The sequence below is a fragment of the Numenius arquata genome, chromosome 13, assembly GCF_964106895.1.
Source record: "Numenius arquata chromosome 13, bNumArq3.hap1.1, whole genome shotgun sequence".
Taxonomy (NCBI): domain Eukaryota; kingdom Metazoa; phylum Chordata; class Aves; order Charadriiformes; family Scolopacidae; genus Numenius; species Numenius arquata.
In genome coordinates this window covers 5,564,363-5,586,150 of record NC_133588.1, presented here as the reverse complement: position 1 = coordinate 5,586,150, position 21,788 = coordinate 5,564,363, and the positions used below count along the sequence as shown (strand labels likewise).

Genomic DNA, 21,788 nt, shown 5'->3' with positions numbered 1-21,788 from the left:
ATACAGAAAACCCCAAACTCAAGCAAACTCAATATTCAAGAGATCAATATAAAACTGTTTCAAAGCTGTCAGTTATTAGGTGAGCAAGTAACACCAGTAGCTCTGGTTGATGCTAAAATCAGTCTCTCTATAATGTAAAATGCAAGAACAACTGATAGACTTCCCACGAATTCACAGAAATTCCACCCATCCCATCGAACATGCACTGAAACCCAGGTCTGCCTAACTTGAATAGTCAGATGAACTTCAACCACAAAGCGAAATTGGTGACAACTGCGTAAAACGGGTAACTTTATTTTGTGACTGTTTAGCAGCTTCTAATTTCAAATTATGAAGGTACAACACTGACATTCACGAACACTTGTTTTAATAGAAAAGCCTTAAATTTTTCAGAAGTTCTCAAAGGCTGGAGCGCGACAGAAGATGCGATGCACATGTGGTTAGAGGACTTCCACTACTGCCAGTGGTGTCAGCAGTGTCTTCCTAGCTAAGCTCTCCATGGGTGCTGTACCGGTTTAATGTGAATAACTGTGACAAAAATAAAACAAATACTGTAAGACAGTTGTAGTTTCTGGATCTGGTCACTCTCCCCGCATCTACTTATATCTAAAAATCACTTCCCCTCTTCCACCAGCAACAGGCTAATTGCCTTCTCAATTTTTCATTTTACTGTATTATCAAACCTAATGATTTGCTATAAACTTTTGACTGTCCCATGTCCTCAAATAGGTAATCTAACACCTGAATGCTCACTTCAATGCATAATATAGCCTAATATCCCATTCTTCTTACGTACCTGAGTCAGGTTTCCGGCGAGGGCCCACTGCAAAGCTAACACACTCCTCCAGCTGACACCATGCTGCAGAACATCCTTACAGTGAAGAGGTACATCCTGTCCTAATGTCTGATGCAGAATCACGTAGCCCCAAATTACCACGGATGGATGTGTGTCTCACCAATTCTTGTTCCTGTCCAGGCACTGTGTTTCAATATGAATTGGCCACACACTGCTTCCTCAAATCTAACCTAAATCATCTTTATTAGAAATTAAAGCAATTACTTATTATTCTACCTAGAACGAACACAGGGAAAAGTTCTCTCCTCTTTATCACCTTGAAAGAATGAACCCATTCCAAGAGGAAGAGCTTTGAAAACACACACGATTCCTCTGATAATCTTTTATAGTTCTGATAACACACCGTTCAGATGATGTCAGCTCACAGCTACTGCGCACTCTCTGGTAACTCCATAGCACTGCATGCCTAATAAGCAGTAAAAAAATCCACTTCCATCTCACGACTGGGGAAGCACATCAGTATATTCTATATGTCTATAAAATACAGGGATGTCCAATTACTCATACATTTAACCATTATCCTTGGTTATTACTGTAACTCCTACCAAGGAGGAAAAGCTTCACTCCTTAAAAGGATGAAAAATACACTCAAAGCAACAATCAGTTTGCCTTACAAATCAAAACAATGTCAAGTGTCACCCGTCTGCTCCCCCCCAAGCACTGGCTTTCTACCAAGTACCAGCTCAAGCTAACAGGAAGCCCCTTCCCTCCTCTCCTTCCCCTCGTGACCGTGGCTGCTCCAAAACCTCTGTTCCAATACAACAGCCAAATTATTGACCAACACCAAGAAGCTCACAAGGACAGGAAGCAGCTCTGACAGGTACTGTAGCTGGATTACCAGAAACCATGACCTGCAAGAGATACTCTTCACCACGGGTCTAATCCCCTTTTAAATTAGTGGAAAAAATTGTTTTTAGTGTCTCATTTTCCTTCCCCTCTCCCCTCATGCCTGCAAAAACAATGGCAAAGCCTTACAGAGAAGCTGGTCAGCCTTCCTAGAGGCCAGAAGGGATTTCCCTCTCAAGGGCTGCAGCCCTGCAAGCAGAGAACACAACTGCTTCGCTAAAGTCTAAGTACTTAATTTAAATGCATTGTGGTCTACCTTTTCAAATCTATTCTTAGTCAACTATGGGGATCCCAAAAAATACACTTTTTTTTCCCACCCTGGAAGAGTTTAAAATGAGAATTTTAAAAAAACTCAGCTGGTGATGTAAGAAAATCAGTTGTTTCCAGTTCAGCTTTCCTTTGTTTCTCCAGTTGTCTTGGAAATCAGGCCTTCTTTCTCTTTCCCAACAAAAGATATTTAAATCGGGAAGTACGCACTATTTTTATTTTACCTCTACAGCAATATCTAATATTTTTTTTACCTTTTAAAAATTCTAAATACTCTAATTATAAATTACATCATTGTACTTCTGTGAATAACATTTCATTTTGCTTGGATGACAACAGCAGCAACCACACAGGCACCTACATGGGAAGTACCCTGGTTATTATGAAAAAGTCAAAGAAACCCACTAGACTTGTAGCTTTAGAAAGCAGTAACTAATTATTTCAATACAAAACCAGGATCCTTCGGGCCGAGACTGGCTTGAAGGAAGATGTCTATTTTCATTATTTAAATGAAATGAAGTTCTCCTGCTAGAATAGATGTCATGGTTGTCAGCATCGGGAAGGTTTTAACTTGAACTGATTTACAGTTATTAAACAAAACAGCTACAGAGCTTTGTCACTCTCACCTGGCGCTGGCAAAAGGCCAGGTGTCCCTCCAAGCAGTGGCCGTTTTGCAGGTTGACGTGAAGAATATCCCAGAAGTCCAAATTCTTTAGCAGGTGCTAAGAGAAGAGGTGGAAGATTATCCTTTGCATCTGACAGTCCTGTTTGGAAACATTTTTTGTTTTTTTTTATTGTCAACTGTTTTAAAACAAATAGTAGAATCTGCTTTTGCTTACACAGGGAACTTTTAACTGTGAGGGTCTAGAAACACCAGGCTTAAGAAACAGCAGTTACGTACCTGAAAACAGGCATGGAAAAGAGCACTGCAGGCAAAGCAGTGACACCACACACCAACAGCTACAAATGCCTCAGCCTTTATCATTCATAGTGCCCTACTTTAAAAGATGTACCACTGCTGTGCTACAAGTATAACCTTCCCGTGCGTATTTAACAACGGAGCACGCTGACCTGCAGCGTTACTCATCTTAGCGTGAGCGCACTACAAAGTAAAACTCTCCCCAATATTAATGTTAACCTGCACAGACAAGTTAAAACATAAACTAACAAATGAAGTGCAATGGGTATGGAAAAGTTAAAACCAGATTTTATTTCTAAGTGATTTTGTCATGACAAACATGTCAGATGTCATCTGAGGCTGGTTCTAAGCAAGGATCTAATCCATGACCATAATGTAGGTCACTAGTTTGATACAGTTGTGCCTAATATTCATTCCAAGGAATCAGACTCAGCCCTAACACCGATGGCTGCCCAGCGTGTACATGTGGTTTCTTTTTATGCTACTATTTAATAAAAGAAAATAATCCAATTAAGCATGTAACAATATTTTTTTGCTGACTTCCCTATTTATTTCAGTCATTAAAGCAGTGTTTAATTTACAACAAAGCACCACACACTAATCCTACACATCCAAGAATATTCATGTTTAAAACCTGAACCGCCCTCACCGTTTCTGCTGCCCTTTTGGTTTTCAATGAGCTTCAGTAACTCAAAAGAATTGCAACCAACTTGGTAACTAAAAAAGAAAGCTTTGTAGAACAGGAAAAGTTCACAACAGGGGAGGAAAAAAAGCCTTTCTAAAATAGCCAGGTGTTCACCTCAACCCATACCAACTTCAAACAGATGCAAGGACAGTAGTTGAATCCGATTTCAGACTAAGGACATGAAAGATGAGCTTTATATTCTTACGCTTTTATAATGTTACAACGAATTCATTTTTAGATAAAGAATAGTATACTCCCCTACTCTCCTATTCTTTCACATAAAGTTTGCTCTGAAAATAGCATGGCTGAGTTCCAGCCTTTCAACTACTATTTGATCACTGCCAAATATTTGTAAGTTCAGATTTTTACACATCCCACCCATCTACTTGATTGTAGTTCACGTAGTATCTACCATGTTTTGTTCTACTTCTATGAGTAAAGGTACTGTGGCAAGTGATCAAGTCAGTAATGAAAACAGAATGAATTACTCTGAAGTACAAAACAGCATTGAAAGAAGAGCCCCTGACTGTCAGATCTTATAATGAATCATAAGAAGTTATATAGAAATTGCTGAATTAAAATTTTTACTTTCTTCCATTGGTTCTATATAAATGAATCAAAATTCTTCTTAATTTTTTTTCTGTATTTGTTTCAGAACTTATTGCAAATTTACAAATTTTGCAACTTTTCTTGTATCACAAACAAAATAGTAAAAAGGTGCTTTCTCCTGGAGAGAAAGTAGCTGCCCTGTTCTCCAGTTAAGGTAAAAAGTATGCTGAAATTAAGAAGAAAAATCTGTACCAAGCCTATTTCAGGTGTAGGTGTTTACAAAAGTCTTTCTAAAGAATTGGGAATCTTTATCTCAATTTTAGCTTTAGATCACGAATGACCAATAATGTTTCGCCAGTGGGAAGGAGGAGAAATTACAACACCCCCAGGTCCTTCTCCTCAGGGCTGCTCTCAATCCACTCTCTGCCCAGCCTGTATTTGTGCTTGGGATTTGTGCCCCAACCCACTTGCAGGACCTTGCACTTGGCCTTGTTGAACTTCATGAGGTTTGCATGGGCCCACCTCTCAAGCCTGTCCAGGTCCCTCTGAACGGTATCCCTTTCCTCCAGCGTGTCAACCGCTCCACGCAGCTTGGTGTCATCAGCAAACTTGCTGAAGGTGCACTCCATCCCACTGTCCACATTGCCAACTAAGACGTTAAACAGCACCCACCCCAATACCAGCCCCTGAGGAATGCTACTCATCACGGCTCTCCACTTGGACATTGAGCTGTTGACCACCACTCTTTGAGTGTGGCCACGCAGCCAACTCATCCAAGTGGTCCATCTGTCAAATCCACAGCTCTACAATTTAGAGACAAGGATGCTGTGCGGGGGGACAGTGTCACAAGTCCAGGGAGATGATGTCAGTTGCTCTTCTCTTATCCACCAACACTGTAACGCTGTTGTAGAAGGCCACCAAATTTAATTAGACATGGTTTGCCCTTAGTGAAGCCATGTTGGCTGTCACCGATCACCTCATTTTCCATGTGCCTTAGTATAGCTGCCAGGAGGATCTGATTTCAAGCCTCTGTATTACTCACTAAACATTTCAATAGAGCACTAAACCATGATAGTGGCAGAGAATTTCCAACTTGCATTTGAAGAGGTTATGTATCGCTACACTTCTGCAACACTCCATGAACTGAAACAGAAAATATCTGGTGTATTCCTAATCACATATGGGTATCAAAAGGGGATGTGTCAAATATGGAGGTCGGTGAGGAGGAAGGGAATTAAATATTGCATTTACAGCACCAGAATTCAATACAAAAAAGCAACTATCTCCACATAAAATAACTTTGTTGATGCTGTTATTAGACATGTGAAGGCAGAATACATGGTCTACATTTCCTGTAAGTTTTAAAGGTATTATATACATAGGAAAGTGATACCAATAACAAATTTGGTATAAAACACTTTGCTGCAGGGAGGGAGAGAAATGAAAGTTAGAATATTAAAGCAGCAATAAGGAATTCAAAGGAGCTACAGTTTAGATTTCCAGTTCTCTAGATGGTCCTCTTACAAGAAGAGCTAATTCTGTATTTGAGTGGTTAAGACCTCCGTATTCAAGTTGACCCAGCTCATCTCCAGAAGATGAAATGATATAATGAAAACCAACTCTTTTCCAGGATTAGAGAGTGACAGAAGTTTGTCTTCTGCTTAACAGAATGTTACTCTAAGAATTCATTTTTTTCCAAAGTATTCTTTTAGTTTTGCTTCAAGTACTGACTAAGAACTAGACTAGGCAAGAAGTTCTGTGCACTTGAAATTGCTTTTTATATAGCCAGCTTCCATTTTTCCTTCTGGTGGCAAGTGTGAAAGGAACCTTTCAAATTGGAAAGGTATCTGACATGCATCAGAACCTGCGAAGATTACTCAGGCAAAAATAGTATCTGAAACTACTTTTAGTATGTCTAGGTTAAGAGATAACAAAAGCCAACCAAATGCTGCAAACATTTAAAACAAAAAAGAGAAATTATGATCGGATTAAGATCAGACTTAATTCTCAAGTCAGTTTTTTTTTTTTTTTTTTTTTAAGAACCTAGACAGGTCCCTCATGGCTGTCATACTCCAAAGCCTGGGAGAGGCATAAGAAATTTCAGGACTAACTTGAAGTATTAAGGAGATCCAGAAACATTAAGTAGGCATGATCTTCAAACATTATCTACATATTCACAGGGTCACATTTCTGAACTAGGTTACACTTACCTATGTAATTACTGCCTCAGTAATAGAATTAGCTGAAAGTAGTCTTAATATAAATCTACTTTTCCTCCTTGCCGATGGCAACAATGACAGTCAGGTGTCTCATTCTTTGTGCATCTGTTGGTGAAGCTGCAGACATAGCTTCTCTTTACAATCATCCCTGGTGCAGTCATCTGCAACCAAGTGAAAAATCAATTAAGCAACAGCAGAGACTGCAAAACTATATTAGAACATCACCAAGTCTTCACTACTTTACCATTTAACAATACTGTCAAAAGTGATAAAACCTTGAAGCAAGGGGTTTTTTTTTCCCCTTTTCTTTTTCCCTGAGGAAATTTGTTAAAGACATGCAAGCAAGCATAAGAAATATGGTTAAACTTGGCTGCAGACTTCTCAGAATTAATCTACTGAGAACAGACCATTTATCTATTCCAATCCACAGAGGATTACTTTTACCCCGTTCTCTTCTGAACTTTCTTCCATTTTGATGCTGGGACTCAAATCTTACTCCAAGGGAAGACAGTGAGAGACAAGGAAAATACACCAGACTCTTTTTTCCCCCCTATAGCCATACACTTGGAGCTGAACTAGCACTTTTTTAGCTGTGTTACAGAACACCCTTCCTAAATACTTTAAGAGCCATGTTAAAAAAATACCCACACTGGACACACATCATTTTTGTAAGCACCATTCAGCAATTCAAGCCTCAATACGTACCCTACGTTTACCAAGGAGTGGTACTTCCTGAAGATAACCAAAGTTACGATTTTTCTATAATGATTTAAGGCTACCACCACTCAGCCTTGAAGGGACACTGAAGGATATTATGAACTTGTTTGTCAACTACAGATGAAAGTACACGCTCTAAGAAGGAATAGGAGCTAGTTACAATTCTTACCTTTTTTAGGAATACTGGCATCTCATACTAATCTTCTTTCCTTATCAAATGCTCCTATTGCTGCCCAAATAGTTCTTCAAAGCTAAGGAGAAAATATGTTTTGAATGCATCCTTCTCCAAGTTCAAATAAAAGGCCAGTTCACACAAAATATTTTTTCTTCCATGCTTATGCGATGATTTAAATAAATCAGGCATAAATTCAATTAGCAGCATTTGCTTACACTTAGTATTTTTAAGATTGATACATGTTTCACCGAGACTGAACTGATGCAGAAGACTGCTCCCAACACTCAGACAAGCTCATTTTACATCAGCAGCTAGTTGCTTTTCTTGCTATTCTGCATTTTCTATTTCTCCCAGCACCTCCAGTTATCTCACCACGTAAGTCATCCATATTTAATGGGGATACAAAGTATCCTTTCACTAAACATAGACCAGGCTAATAAGATGAGAGTTCTAAATTTTATTTTGTGCTTTCCTAGAAGAGTAAAAGCCATATAAGCCTGGAACAATGTTTTAACCCCAGATTTTAAATAATTTAGCATTCTTTAGAAGACTACCTTCTTCAGTGTTGTAAGCTAAAAGAAAAGCTTCAAATTCGAAGACTTAAAATTAATTTATTTAAAACAAGTGGCAAAAAACAGTCAATGCACTTCAAGAAAACCTACTTTGGCAAGAGAGATTACTGCAACACACCACCTGAATCAGACATCTGTGCACTAGCCAGTTAAATTGCTAAAGAGAATATATACCTTAGTAAGGTCCTTTTGCTCTTGAAATTAAAGCATCCTATTTTGAAAACCACTCATACTTTACACTGTAAACACTTGCAAGATCTTTGGTAAACAGAAAACCAGAATGGATGAAATAAAGCCTTATATTATGTATCTATATTTATATCCATGTATTTTTATTTCTATTCTACAGGTTGGAAAATAATCAGCAGTAATCGATTGTTATTTGTTGTAACTATTTGCAATAGTCACAAAAATGAACAGGTATTTTACTTTATATCATTATCCTTATATTTAAAGTTGAATTTTGAGTAACAATTGAAGTCAAGAAAACATTTAGAGATGTAAAAATCTAAAGAAAAATATTTTATATCACAGGTGAGAGATTAGATTGCAAAGAGAAGGCCAACCTGTTACAAACAGGTAAAAACCTAAAACAAGTTAGTTTTGTGCTCACTACAATGATATTCCTGTCAAGCTGCGCATCTCATTCTTTGAAATAACTCCCTAGTAGTTCACTAATAAAGCCTTGCTTATCTTCCTACAAGAGTCACTATAACAAAGTTCTTAAAGGGCCACACCACCTAATCCCATTCCAGTATTTTTCTACACCACATGAATAGCAGATTAGAAACATGAAATTTACTTAACCATAGCTTGAGCCGAGTTAGGTGGTAAAACTCTTGAGAACTTCAAGCTTATTTCTAGAAGTATGAACTATGAAAAGCGAGAAGTTAGAAAACAGTCATTTCCAGGCAATTTGATTATGCACTCAGCTTCTAAATATCTAGATTTGGTTTCCAATGGAGAGTAAGTTTTCCTTACCAATAATAGCAAGAAAATTATTTAAGGAAAAAGGTAACTACTTACAAAAGTCTCGAAAACTGCAGGATGATTTCAGAAGAGAAAATATGCACATATGCATTCTGAAAAAGAAAAAGAGAAAAGCCCTGTTTTCTCTTCAAACAAAGCATAATATGGGACAACAAACTTTTCAGAAGAGTATCTAGAATCAAGCCTGTACTCCATAGAAGTTGCCGATGCAAATCATTACAAGACCATCCACTTTTTTTTGCCACAGAAACTCGGTAGCCAGGTACCTGTGACAAACAGTGCTTTGAAACTCAAAGAGCAGAGTCTAGAATTTGGTAGGCTTTGAGGCATGATATATTCTTCTTAAATATTTTATCTATTTCTGTGACCAGATGACTACTAAATTTAACATACAGTCCTGCTATAGTATTACAAATACTTTTCTGTTAAACACATAGCACAGTCAAAGCCTTAGAATAATTTCTATTTATGCTACCCAAAGTTTCCTACCTATTCAGATCTTCAAATCTGAAGGTTTCATCTTGGAAAGAATGACTCTTCTGACATGATTTATAAGGATTTATTCTAAAAGTAGTAAGAATATGAGGTTAGATAAGTGTTACCAGAAAAGTCTTTTAAAAGCTAGAATAATCCAAAGTGTTAAACAATGATAAAATAAGCACACTTAATAAACTTTCATACTACTTTTGGTTTTTAAAGAGCGTCATTATATCAAATAAAGAAGTGATGTACTCCTCCTCCTTTACCACTCTTTCATTAACAAACTCTAGTGAGATGCAGAAAGGTCATGTTTCCCTCTTTGGGTTTGCCTGACATACTGAACGCCTCGTGATACACTCTACAGCAGCTCAGTCAGTTCCTCCTGGCGTTGTTTAAAGAAAGCCTGAAAAGCTACACTGACATCACAACAGTCACGGCAAAAATCCGCAACTACAGTGGGACGTTTTAAGCCAAGACTTCTGCTTACGCAAGATCCTTCTAAAGCTTCTGCTTCATCCTTGAGTAAGGAGGTACTGAACAGTTTACACTGAACAAGAGGAAGCGCCTTCGTTAAGCATCAGCAATCAGCAGGATCTGATATTTCATTAATATTTCATTTCTTCGCTTTCCACAATAAGATGTGGCACTTGTACATCGCTTACACATTCTAAATTAAGCATGGTTTTCAATTACAGTATCTAAGATAGACCTTACTGAAAAGTTACATCCTCAACAGAAGAGTTCAAGCAAGTGACCGGAAGCCAACTTTCAGGAAGCTGCCAGCCACGTGAATGTCACTGTACCAGCACCACAACCTGTCCTCCTGTGCCCTGCACCCACCACAGCTGGTATTAACACCTTTGGGCTACACTACTAGATGGAGAAATACCCATGGGAAATGACCAGGCAGATAGGAACAGCAGCCTCACCACCCCTCGAGGTTTCTCTGCCCCCAGTGAGGATATGACACTGCTATAACCACAAGAGAGGTTCAAAACCCACCTGGATGCGTTCCTGTCCAGCCTCCTCCAGGTGAACCTGCTTTGGCAGGGGGGTGGACTAGATGATCTCCGAACGTCCCTTCCAACCCCAACCATTCTGTGATTCTGTGAAAAGGAAAGAAGCAAGTTGAGCTTTCAGTCTTGGATTCTCTACACTGCTAATAACAGTTTGGTTTTCCTGTGAGCCTTTATTATCGTGTAATATCTTTGCCACAAATCTAAGATTTTAAAATAAAATATCTTTGTTCTAAACATGCAACTTTCAATCTGAAAGTCAATAAAAGAAGACAACGTTGTCACTTAAGATTATTGGGAAAGACATTTGAAGGACTAAGGTAACCCTCAAAACAAGGAAAAAGCAAATAAATACATCTCTCCCCTGTCAGCATTTTAGAAAACCAAACGCAAAGTGTGGGAGAACATGAGGAATAAGAGAAGAGGCTGAGAAGACACTACTTGGGAATTAAATGGGAAGGACTAGGAACTGCAAACATTGAATACACATGTTTCAAGACTGAACAAGAATTCTATCATAATACAAAAACATGACAAAAAAGTGAACATGAAGTTAAGGGAGTTTTGTTTAATTTGATATTATATTCCTGATCACTAAAGATTCACTTTTTTCATAAACTGCTTCACAGCAACATTTCTGTTACATATCATTCACTTCAGAAGACAGGGAGTCTACCTGGATCTATGCCTGGGCTGACAGTCAAGAAAGTTTGGAGACTCAATAACATTGAAGAAAAACAGCAAAGAACAGTTGCCATAGATTAATAAAACACTGTGCTAATTAGAGCACAGAACTTGCACAACATTCTTTTACCGTAACCTAAATGTGATAACTTAATTCCTTTTTTCAGTTTCTCTTGGATATAAGAAGCCTGTCTTCTGAAGTGCTATAAGGGGTAAGAGGGTGAGTTTTACTCCTGTCCTAAGTACCTCAAAGTACATAAAAACCTCACTCCAGCTGCAGAAAGAGCAGAGGAAGACAAATTAGCTTTACAAACTACCAAAATTCAAACTGCTTTTAGCATCATAAGCCATAACTTATATTCAATGTGGCAGAACAAGTTCCAAGCTACAATTTTAACTGAAAATGAATCTTCTACTACATCACACAAGAATTGTAGGTGCAACTGTATGCACACTATGCATACATTATGTAGACATGATCCAGCAGATTATGCTCAGAAGTCCAACAAAAGGCTTTCTCTTTTCTACTGAAGATGATGCTGCTATTTGATAAAGCTCATCTTCCATGATAAACTTTGAAGTGCTTCCTATAGGCCTGCTATAAAAAAAAGGAGAAAAGATTTTCTCATCAGAATTTTTGCTTTTTCTAAACCAAGAAGTCCTGAATATGGATCTCCTTACAAATAAAGTCAGTATATATAAACTCAGAAGTTAACTTCCGTGGATAAATAATACTTTTCAGGGAAAATGAGATGGAATAAAGAAAAAAAAAAAGGACAGTTTATTTATAAGATTTTAAGCTTCCACAAATCGACTTAGAATAGGAATATAAAGCATTAAACACTATCTTCATATCTCTAAACGTAAGTTAGGACAATACTGAACAACAACTTGGAAGGTAGTTATTACAATAAACAGATTTACAAAAATACAGGATTAGTAAATTCAAAAAGACTGAATTTTTAACAGCCTTAACACAGTATCTTTGAAGTAACACATTGCCTCAAGAGGGAGGGAATGTTTAGAGGAAAATGAGCAGGAGAAAGGATTATGTAGAGGAAAACAAGCACGAGAAGGGGGGAGATGCAATTAAACTAAGGAACAAGTGACCCATCCTAATTATCTCTGATAGCAGATGCTGCTAACAGATGCTCTCACGTTATGCTCAAAGTACAGCTGTGAGAACCAGAAATAGACACCAAAGATACTAAACTCAAAGATGCATCCCTTGCACCTTGAAAAGAGATATTTGAGATATCATTCCAGGTTGACAAAGCCCATTTCTTCCACTGGCCACCGCATTATGAAGCGGTCCAAAGGAACACTGGGCCCTTTTGCTAAAGCTGTTAATTTTAGGGCTTCACGGGTGTTGGCAGAAAAAGATATCAAGGATTATTAACAGATGCACTAACCCTAAGAAACAGTTTAATCAAGTCATAGCTTTAGTGTGACAACAGTTACATTGTCTTGTCTCATTTTACCTTATCTAGTCTCCAGTCAACAGAATCGTACAGAAAAGTAAAAGCTACTTGGAAAAAAAACAGGGAAATAAAAGCATTTTTAACTGCCCAAGAAATTTTACATTACAAGCAATAAAGGAATTACACTTTACTTGAGTATCTCAAGGGTTATTGCTCTTGGCATTTTTTTTCCTAACATAGGTTCAGCTATTAAGTGTCACAAGTCATGAGAGCCTGAATAAAAAACAGCTTTAAGATATCTGTATCTGTTCAGAAGTAAACCTAATAGCCAGAGGAAGATGAAAGAGATCAGCAGGAGATCTGCACATCAACAAACCAACACAACTACAAACAGCCTAGTGCAAATTATGACTTTCTGACACTTTCAGGATGGTAGAAATCTCCAAGGGCTGTGCACAGCACTCCATTTTTCAGAGTAGCATCTAACTGTTTGGGGTTCTGATAAGCTTAAGATTCTACCAAGAGCATAGCTGTAGTAAGGAAGAAAACATCTACTTCCCAGGCACCAGTCTTTTGATTCAGTGAAATATCCTAGTGCTAACACCTGCTATAGTCTTAATCAACAGCCAGAAAAAACACCACTGAGGTGCCCAGCATTTCCACACGGCTGATGAAATTCCAACCACCATCAGTGGGAGTGTTTCTGTGGGTTTTTACACTGGCAAAATTAACGTAAACTAACCAGGCAAAACTATAAGAAGCTGGACTCATGAACACTCTGAGGAAAATATTATGCCATCATCTACATTCAGCGTGTCATCACCAAAGCAAAAGTAAGTTAAGACTTTCTAGAAGACACAATTCTTTGTGATTCCACTTCAAAGCAATGAGAGCAAAATGACTACAAATCACGTTTCCACAACTTTTCAAGTGCCCTTTAAGAAAGGCCTCGCACACCAGTAATTCCCAGCCCAGGCACCACAAAAAGAGAGAAATGATACCACAACCCACCCCCGAGAGCACCGCAGCTCCCAGAGCCTGCTTTTAGAGAAGAGCAGCACAAAGCCCTTACTGGACCACAAACTATCAGTGCAGCCTCCAATAGCAGTCAGCTGAAAACAGACGGCAGTGCAGAGAGCCTCGGCCCCTGGAGAGCACACTCGACAAGTTACTTTAAGTCAAAAAGCTCTCATTTAGGAAACATAACAGTTCTGTTACCTCTGTATCCGACATGGGATGGCAGGAGACAGCAGTAAGGGCCATGGAATCATGATGGCTGATCTCTATATGCCCAAAGGGACACTTACAACCTATAAAAAAAACCCTCAACCTTTAAATACCGCTTTTGGACACACGCTATTTGGGATGATACCATCCCCTAGCCGACAGTTACCGGCACGGACCAGCCGGGACGAGCGGGACCGGGTCGGGCCGCACGGTAAAGGCCCCGCCGACAAGCCGCTAGTACTGCCCCAGCCTAGACGCCGTGCCTCCGGGCCCACACCGCCACAGCCGAGCGCTGCCGCTACTTCACGCCCCTCGTCCCCCCAGGGAGACCGGCCTCGCACCCGGAGAGAGCCACCCCAGGAGGGCCTAAGCACTGCTGAGCTTCATATCCTGAGAGGATCAACGCTCGGCAAAGCCCCCACAGCTTCCCAGCAGGCACCAACACACCTGCCCGGCAGCTCCACTCCACCCTCACCGGGTACCCACAGCTACCCCGCCAGCAGCAGCAGCCGCCCCACCACCCCACAGCTCCGCACCCTGCCGCCACCGCCCTCAAATGGCTGGGGCAACCCCCGTGCCGCGCCCCTTCCCTCTCTCTGGCCAATGGGAACCGCGCTTGCTGGAGGAGGGCGAGGCGAGGGGGCGGCTGGCCAGTAGAGCGCGGTGTTGTTGCGAGGGGGCGGGGCCAGGCCGGTGTGTGGGGCGGGCTGGCCGGCGGGCGGCTGCGGGGCGGCGAGGGGCACGGCCAGCGCTCGCTGCCTCCGCCCGCCCGCCATGAACTCCCTGGACCAGGCTGAGGGTGAGTGCGGCAGCCCGCAGCCAGCCCGCAGCCGCCGCTCGGGCGCGCCGGGAGCTGCCGGCTCCGCGGTTGGGCCGCCCGAGCGCCCCGCCTCGTCCCTCCGGCGGAGCGGGCCCCGCCGCGGCGCTGCCCTGAGGGGGGCGAAGCGGCCCCGGGAGGCCTCGGCACCCTCCCTGCTGCGCTTCTGGGGCCGGCGCTCCTCCTCGGCCCAGACAGGCGAGCTGGGGCCGGGTGTGTGGGGCCGCCTCCGCGTCTTGAGGCTGGGGGGAGCGGGCGGCGGCTGCTCTGCGGCCGCCCCGCGGAGGCGGAGAGCGGGGCCCGTGGGGAAGGCCTGCGCTGAGGGGCTCGGTGCGCGGCCCACCTGCCGCCCCCGGGGAGCAGGGAGCTGCCCAGCGGGCTTTCCCGTTCGGCGCCCCTTCTCTGTGAGGCTCCTCGGCTTTAGCCGATTAAAACCGGCTTGTGCGGCGGTGGCTGCTTTTCCGCTCACGGGTTTTTTACGTGAAACGCCTCTCCCGCAGCTGTGGGTCCCGTCTGGCGCCCTGGCATCGCCCGGTGCCGGGGCTCCTCTCGCGTTTTGAGGAACGCCGCCTCAAAGAGCCCCTCCTTGCCTGAGAACACCGGTGGTTTGGGTTGCAGGTTCCTTGAAGTTACAGCTTACAGGATGTGAAAACCCTGAAAGGAGTTCTTAGCGTCCCAAAATAAGACTGGTAGAGATTTTCTTCTTAAACGCATCAGTGTCTCAGACTTAGCAGGTGTTTTGTAGCACAGGCTAGAGGTAGACATGGCAACAAAAAAAAAACCCTAGTCCGGCGTTGTCACAGCTTTGTTGCTACGTCTGTACAAGCTGTAGGGATCTAAGAAGTGTGTCTTGCTGCTTACAGCTGCCAGGTGCCAAGGTGATAGACTCAGAGAAGGTTCTTGGAATGTGGATATCCAAAAATAAGTTAAAATTAACTTCCTGTTTTCTGAAAGGTGTTTTGTTTTTTTTTTTTACATTTTTTCAATGCTGTCTACAAGTGCTTTCTTGAAAACTTTGTTATCAATAGCTTAATTTTATGCCTACAGGGTGCTATTTTTTAATAGCAGGTTTTCATGTGATGCCTCCTATTCCCCCTTTCACTGCAGTGACTACTTGTAGGGGTTTGTGCTAGGCAGGGAACAGTTAATTAGCTTTAATTGCTGGCAGTGGCTTAGCTTCCCCAGAAGGGAGGTGGAGGACAGGCCATAACTACCGGGCTGATGGCAGTAATTAAGACTAGTTAGCTGTTCTGTGGCTTGAGTCAAAATGCCGTCATCTTCCCCCATGAATTCACCTGCAAACCACTTAGGAGTAAATTTACAGTTTGGAAAACTGCATAAGTAATGATCATAATACATATATTTCTTCAAATCTTATTCTCTAATTGCTTTATTATGGTAAATAATTCAGCAATAGTTGCAAGTTGAAGGAAAAAAATTCCGGAGTGATGCTAACTGAGGCACTTTATCTGAAAGTTAAGTTTACCCTAATAAAAACTTAACTTCAGGTAGAGTTCTAGCTTTGACTGGAATGCTGTCAAGTACTGACCTGGTTAAATGGAATCTTAAATCTAACATAGACTTCAGGCAAAACAGCTCCTTGTAGTCAAACATTAGGTGGTTGGCTGAGATTTTTTTTTAAAGAAATTAGGAGTATGAAGTTGAAATGCTGCTTGGCATTTAACAGCAATTTCAATGGAAAGACAATGGGAGAATGATGGCAATAAGAAAGATCTATTTAACAAAAAAAACCCAAACCATAATTGGGCTAGTGTTCGCTGTGGGTTTTTACATGTGTGTCTGTTATATATATTGTGGAACTAAATGTTTCTACGAAACAAAGTCATCAAAGCCATGCTGTTACAAATAATCCCTCGAACAGCTGGCAAATCGTCAGTTTCTTTTTTTTTTTTTTAATTATCATTACATAGATAATAGAACTTAATGGTTTCCTGATGTACTTAATACTCTAAAATGCGCTAGTTATTTTCTGTGCGGAGGGGCTATTTAAGCTATTCTGACTCTTAACTCTCAGTATATTTAAATATGTCTAAAATACTCTGATTTCTCAATTTCTCTCAATTGATATAAATTTTCGTTTCTGTAAGTTGAAGTGTTACTTGCATTTCGTGTAACTTCATTGTTGTACTTTTTAGTTAAAAGTTGCGTGAAGCTACTTCGATTGTGCTTTTATTAAATCTAAATGATCATTGCGCTGGTTTTCTCTGCCTAAGAAATGGGTTTGCATAGAGGAAAAGTGAATTCCTTTTATCTTTTAAGTTAAAATTTGACTAAATAGATGAAGAGCTAATTATGCTTGATATACATCCTCCCCAGATCTCAAAGCTTTTGAACGAAGACTTACTGAATATATTGCATGTTTGCAACCTGCTACAGGACGTTGGAGAAGTAAGTTTGATGTTTTGAGGGATAAGTAGGATTCTGTCTTTTGAGCTTTTTAGATTTATTAGTGTGTATCTTTGATTTATGTTTGCCCAAACAAAAATCTGTGCTTAAACATTCTTTAAAGTTTCTGTGGCATACATTCAAACACTCTGCAACAAGGTAATACAAGATACCAAATTAATACTTTACCTAGAATTAGAAAAATGAAGTCAAGATTGAATTGGCTGAATTATTCTGGAAATAGTTGGGACCGTTAAGTTGTATTTGTTTCTGTATTGGTTTGTTTGTTGTTTGGTATTTTTTTTTTTTGAAGGCTCTGACTTCCCAGACAGTCACTATAGTTACTTGAACTAAATATGATTGGATTAGATAGTCCCTATAAAATTGAAGGTGAAAAAGTTACAGCAGTGTGCCATAAGGGCAGAATATGTCCTCGTCTCTGTTCTAACAGGAAAGTTTACAGGAGGAGGGAAGGCAAAAATACCACAGAGATGCTGTCAACTTTGGGATCATTACTCTACGGTGGAAACAGACTGCCTTTTTTTTGTTCTAAGATTCTGCTGAAGTTTCCATCCTCAAAGAATACAGACATTTTTTAGAACATATAAAGCAGCATCTTTTCTCCAGAGAGGCCAAGAGGTTAATTCCAAATGAAGGAACTGGAAGAATGACTACTTAAAAAGCAAAGTTAAAAAAAAAAAACAACAAACCACCCCACCCCAAGCCCCCTTGTTTCAGAGCAATCGGGAGGCAAAGCAGATATTTGTAGTAAGTCTACAAAACTTGTGCGCACCTACTGTAGGAATGCATTTGCCTTCTAGAGTTGTCAGATAGAATTTAAAAAAAAAAAAAGTACTGGAAACTTGTAAGCGTATTTAAATGAGGTTTGCATAACTAGTATTGTGTTTATGAGCTAACTTATTTTCCCAACTGCTTGTTTTGCTGGTTTTGTAATTCATGTAAAAAAGGGAGTTTTTACTTTAATTATATTAGGGTATTTAACCCAATGTTAACTTTTCCTCCTGTTATCCTGGAAAAAAATACTTTAATATAGAGAATCAGCTCTATACTTTTGATAGATCTTTTCCAAATTCATTTTGAAGACATAACTTGTTAGGGTTACTTTTTTTTTTTTTAAATATTTGTAATGTCAAAAAGCAATATGCAACTCGATAGTAAATTGTAGCAGTCTTACAAACCTGAAAGTAGTATTTCACGAACATCTGGATTTTATTTCCAGGTTCTTTCCTATGATCCTAAACGCTGGTAACTCTGGGTCTTCTTTTTTTGTGTGTGTGTGTGTTGGTTTTTGTTTTCCCCTTGGTTTTTCCCCCCCTCCCCTGGTAAAAGACTTTATTTGCATCCAGAACTTCAGGCTCCTCAGAAAACACTCACAAATGCAAACGTCCAATGAAAGCTGCAAGGCTTTATGGGTGTGCAATAGAATATGAGCTTTCTCTACCTTCATATCTGTTCTGTTTTCTTTTTCCATCAACCCGTGCTCCCCAACCCTTTGAAGTCTCTCAATATCAGCCTAGTATCTTGTGTTATTCTGATACGTTTCTAGCATTATCCATTTACAGTGAATTGATGATGCATTCTGGGCTTGTAGAGGTTTTTGTTCTAATGCTAATATGCCTTCTAACTCTTGTTTAAGTTTTGGGATTTTCTTTTTTTTCTCTGTCAGCTTTCCTCGATCGTAAGGGTGTTGATTGGGGTGGGGAGCATAACACAACTTAAATGTGCCCCTGAAAGTGCTGGTGCTCATGTCTCGGGCTTTTCTAACGTACGAGAGCTAGCGGGATAGAAGCTTTAGTTCTGCTCTGCAATTTAATGGTGCTGGAGTTCTGTTGCCCAGACTGCGTAAGCTCCAATAGCATACCCAACATTTGGTACCACTCTTACTCCAATCTTCCAGCTCATATTTTTGCTAACCATGCTATTTTAGAAACTTTCATTTCTTCAAAGCATCAGGATGTTTTTACTGGGCAGAATTTAGGTTTTTGGTACGTACTTGTCCTGTCCAGGAAACTCGTACGGAATCTTTACAGTTTCACCTAATAGAGGTTTCTTTGCCTATTTTAATTGCTACCTTCCAAGTAGAAGCTTTTCCTCCCTCAGAAGTGGGAGAAGAAATAAATGCTTCAGAGCTGCTACTGAAAAAATAAATGCTTTTTAATAGGAGTTATACTGTTTATGACTCTCGTTCTTTTCTTCATCAGTGATTCTGATAGTGGTATCAGTCTGCACAGCAACTGGTGCTTGGAACTGGTTAATAGACCCGGAGACACAAAAGGTAAAGATCAGGCTAATCCCAAACATAGTCTGTTTTGTAGCTTGGTGTTGCAGTCAAGTGGCATAGTATAGTGTCTTGAAAACCGAAAGGCTAAAGGTGGTTCTCCCGTGGAGCTGGGCAGATCGTTTAAACTTAAGCTTTCAAGCTGTCTGGAATTGTAGTGGAATATGGAATATGTCCTGGGAGAATGCCTACCAAAATGCTACACCTTGAATGCTTATCTAAAGAATTGTTCACAAGTACTTAGAAATGGTTAGGGGCTGTACATTTATTTTTTGTTGTTAAGTAAGCGAACTAGGCAGCAACTTTCTGTATGTTTTAAAAAGTATGCAGCGGGACTAACCTGATCTCTTTTCTAGGTGTCATTTTTCACGTCACTTTGGAATCACCCATTTTTCACAATTAGCTGTATTACCCTAATAGGCTTGTTCTTTGCTGGAATACATAAAAGAGTAGTGGCACCGTCAATGTATCCTTCGATTGTGTTTGTCAGGTTCAAAGTGTGGTAGTTACTGCTGTTATGGAAGCCTATGCCAATATTGCTAGCTCGGTTTTTACTTACTCTGTGTCCAAGTTTTAGCTGCTTTCCTTGACACAATCCGCACAGTATAGCAGCCCGATGTCGAACTGTATTGGCAGAATATAATATGTCCTGTGATGATGTAAGTGTTAGTGGTTCGTTGCCTAAACCTTGGGGTTTTTTTTAAAAAAAAAGCAAATAATATGAAAAGGCACGTGTTTTTGTGGTTGGTTGTTTTTTTTTTCTGAATATCACTTGTATACACAGATTCTGTGTCCGTGAAACTGGAACGTAGAACACTTCGTGTTGTTCTGTGTGGTGTTTTAAACTTAACCTGTAAAATTGAACTTGAAGTGTGATTGTTGGGCTTGACTTTCAGGGTCTAAACTGTATTTTTTTTTTTTTTTTCTATCTTGCAGACTGGAAAATTAATTTTGAAACCTAGGCCTCATGTTCAATAAGGGCTGTCTTCCTTCAGTTTTTTTCCACTGCCATGGAAACCAAAAAATGACCTTTTTTAAGGTAGTATGACAGCAAAAAACGAACGGGACTGGTTGTCACTGCCTGGGAGTGAAAGTCTTACACAGTTGACAGTGAAAGTGTGCAATATTACTTTCTTGAATATTTATCCAAATTCTTTGTTATCATATTATCAGTGCTTTTGCTACTTCTGATTACCTCTTTTTCAGTATTAGCGTCACTTTTTTTACTTCAGCTAGAACAGAACATACAGGCGGAGTATGTTAATCGGCCACGAAGTTGGAACTTGAAAAATCAAACCTCATTTGTGTTATGTGTCTTTGTGAGCTATTGTAAATAGCAGACCGATGCCAACGTTCAGGAAAAGAAGTAATATTTGCTGTATGGATTATTTTTCTTTCGTTCTCATGAACAGTATTGAAAGGAACGCTTACCATTCCCACGATGTTTTATGAGCACACTTAACTCATTACAGCTGTCCTTGTCTCCTGGTCACTCTTTTTGGAAAACTGGTTAAACGCCTTGCAGAGAGACTGTCTGTCTGCCTGTGCTGGAGGAAACTGGTCTGTTTGAGAACTTTGCAAATACACCGAGGAATCACGTTTGTTAAATTGTACGTGCAGCGCGCCGGCCACTTCCCTTGTGGTCGTACGGAGCTCCTTGTTTGATCTGGTTCACGACACTGCTATTTGAAGATTTTAATATTTTAAAAATCCTCTTAAGTAGGCTCGTATCTTCCCGATTGTAAGGGTTGTACTCTATCTGAAGGCCACGTGACCATTCTGAGCGGATTTTTATGCTGTGACAGTCTGAACGTGGAACTGGTATTGCAAATGTATAAATTTGGTGAAGCAAGTACAAGAGAGTGCCACAATAAAGTAACAGAACCCCCTATTCGGAGTGTTAAAAACGAGGCGTGGGTGTTGTATGCATAAAGTGTAACTTTGGAATAGCTGAAACTGTAAAAGGATTTTAGGAGTTTTAAGTTGTTCAAGGTGCCTTTTTTTAATCGTTTCAAACTCTTTTAATTGACTAAAACTGCAAAGCTGTTGCAACTTCGGTAACTCCTACGAGGAGGTAGACTGGCTTTTAAAGGCTGAGAGGTTGAGAGTTGTCTCCTGTCACGTTCTCCAGTGAAGTCTCCTGCCCATCCGTTATTTTTAACCGCTGTATATTTTGTAGGTAAATGTGTATAAAATAAATTCTTTGTATAAACAGCTGTCACCCTCTTTTGTGCCGGGCGAGTGCAGATCTGGGCTGAGGGCAGAAGAATTTCAGAAGTTTATGGCTGAAATCTGTAACTTTTTGTACCAGACCAACGTTTCCTGTATTTGATGTGGTTCTTATCGTTTAAGATACTGACACCAGAGAGAAATTCCTTCCAGTTTCCCATCCTACAGCTCAACCCGGCCCCTGTGAGCGCTGCTTTCACTCGGCGTTTTCCCTCCTTTTGAGGTTTTTTTGTGGGTTTTTTTTTTTGGGGGGTGGAGGGGGGGAACGTCCAGAGTCGAGCCGTCCCCTGAGGATGCCACCCTGCCGCTGGGGTAAGTCACCCCCGTTCCGCCCAGCACCGGAGGCGTGTCGCTTGCCCCGGTGGGCCCTTGTGTGCTGGGCCGCCGGTGGCCGTGGCCGGGGGCGCGGCGGTG

At 40.6% G+C, this 21,788-nt stretch overlaps 1 protein-coding gene across 1 annotated transcript; it reads left to right on the top strand.

The window, feature by feature from the left end:
• Positions 1 to 14,304: 14,304 nt before the first annotated feature.
• CNEP1R1 (CTD nuclear envelope phosphatase 1 regulatory subunit 1) lies at positions 14,305 to 21,354 on the top strand. The gene is made up of 6 exons (XM_074157864.1): positions 14,305 to 14,422; positions 16,778 to 16,849; positions 19,069 to 19,142; positions 19,502 to 19,611; positions 19,750 to 19,804; positions 20,082 to 21,354. Exons 1-6 carry the CDS (start codon positions 14,398 to 14,400, stop codon positions 20,121 to 20,123), a joined length of 378 nt encoding a protein of 125 aa, XP_074013965.1. The 5' UTR covers positions 14,305 to 14,397; the 3' UTR covers positions 20,124 to 21,354.
• Positions 21,355 to 21,788: the final 434 nt, after the last annotated feature.

Coding starts and splice junctions, on each gene's coding strand:
- CNEP1R1 (XM_074157864.1), top strand. CDS start 14,398: ATGAACTCCCTGGACCAGGCTGAGG. Junction 16,850..19,068: donor TGCTACAGGACGTTGGAGAA/GTAAGTTTGATG, acceptor TTTCTTCATCAG/TGATTCTGATAGTGGTATCA. Junction 19,612..19,749: donor AGAGTAGTGGCACCGTCAAT/GTATCCTTCGAT, acceptor CAATCCGCACAG/TATAGCAGCCCGATGTCGAA.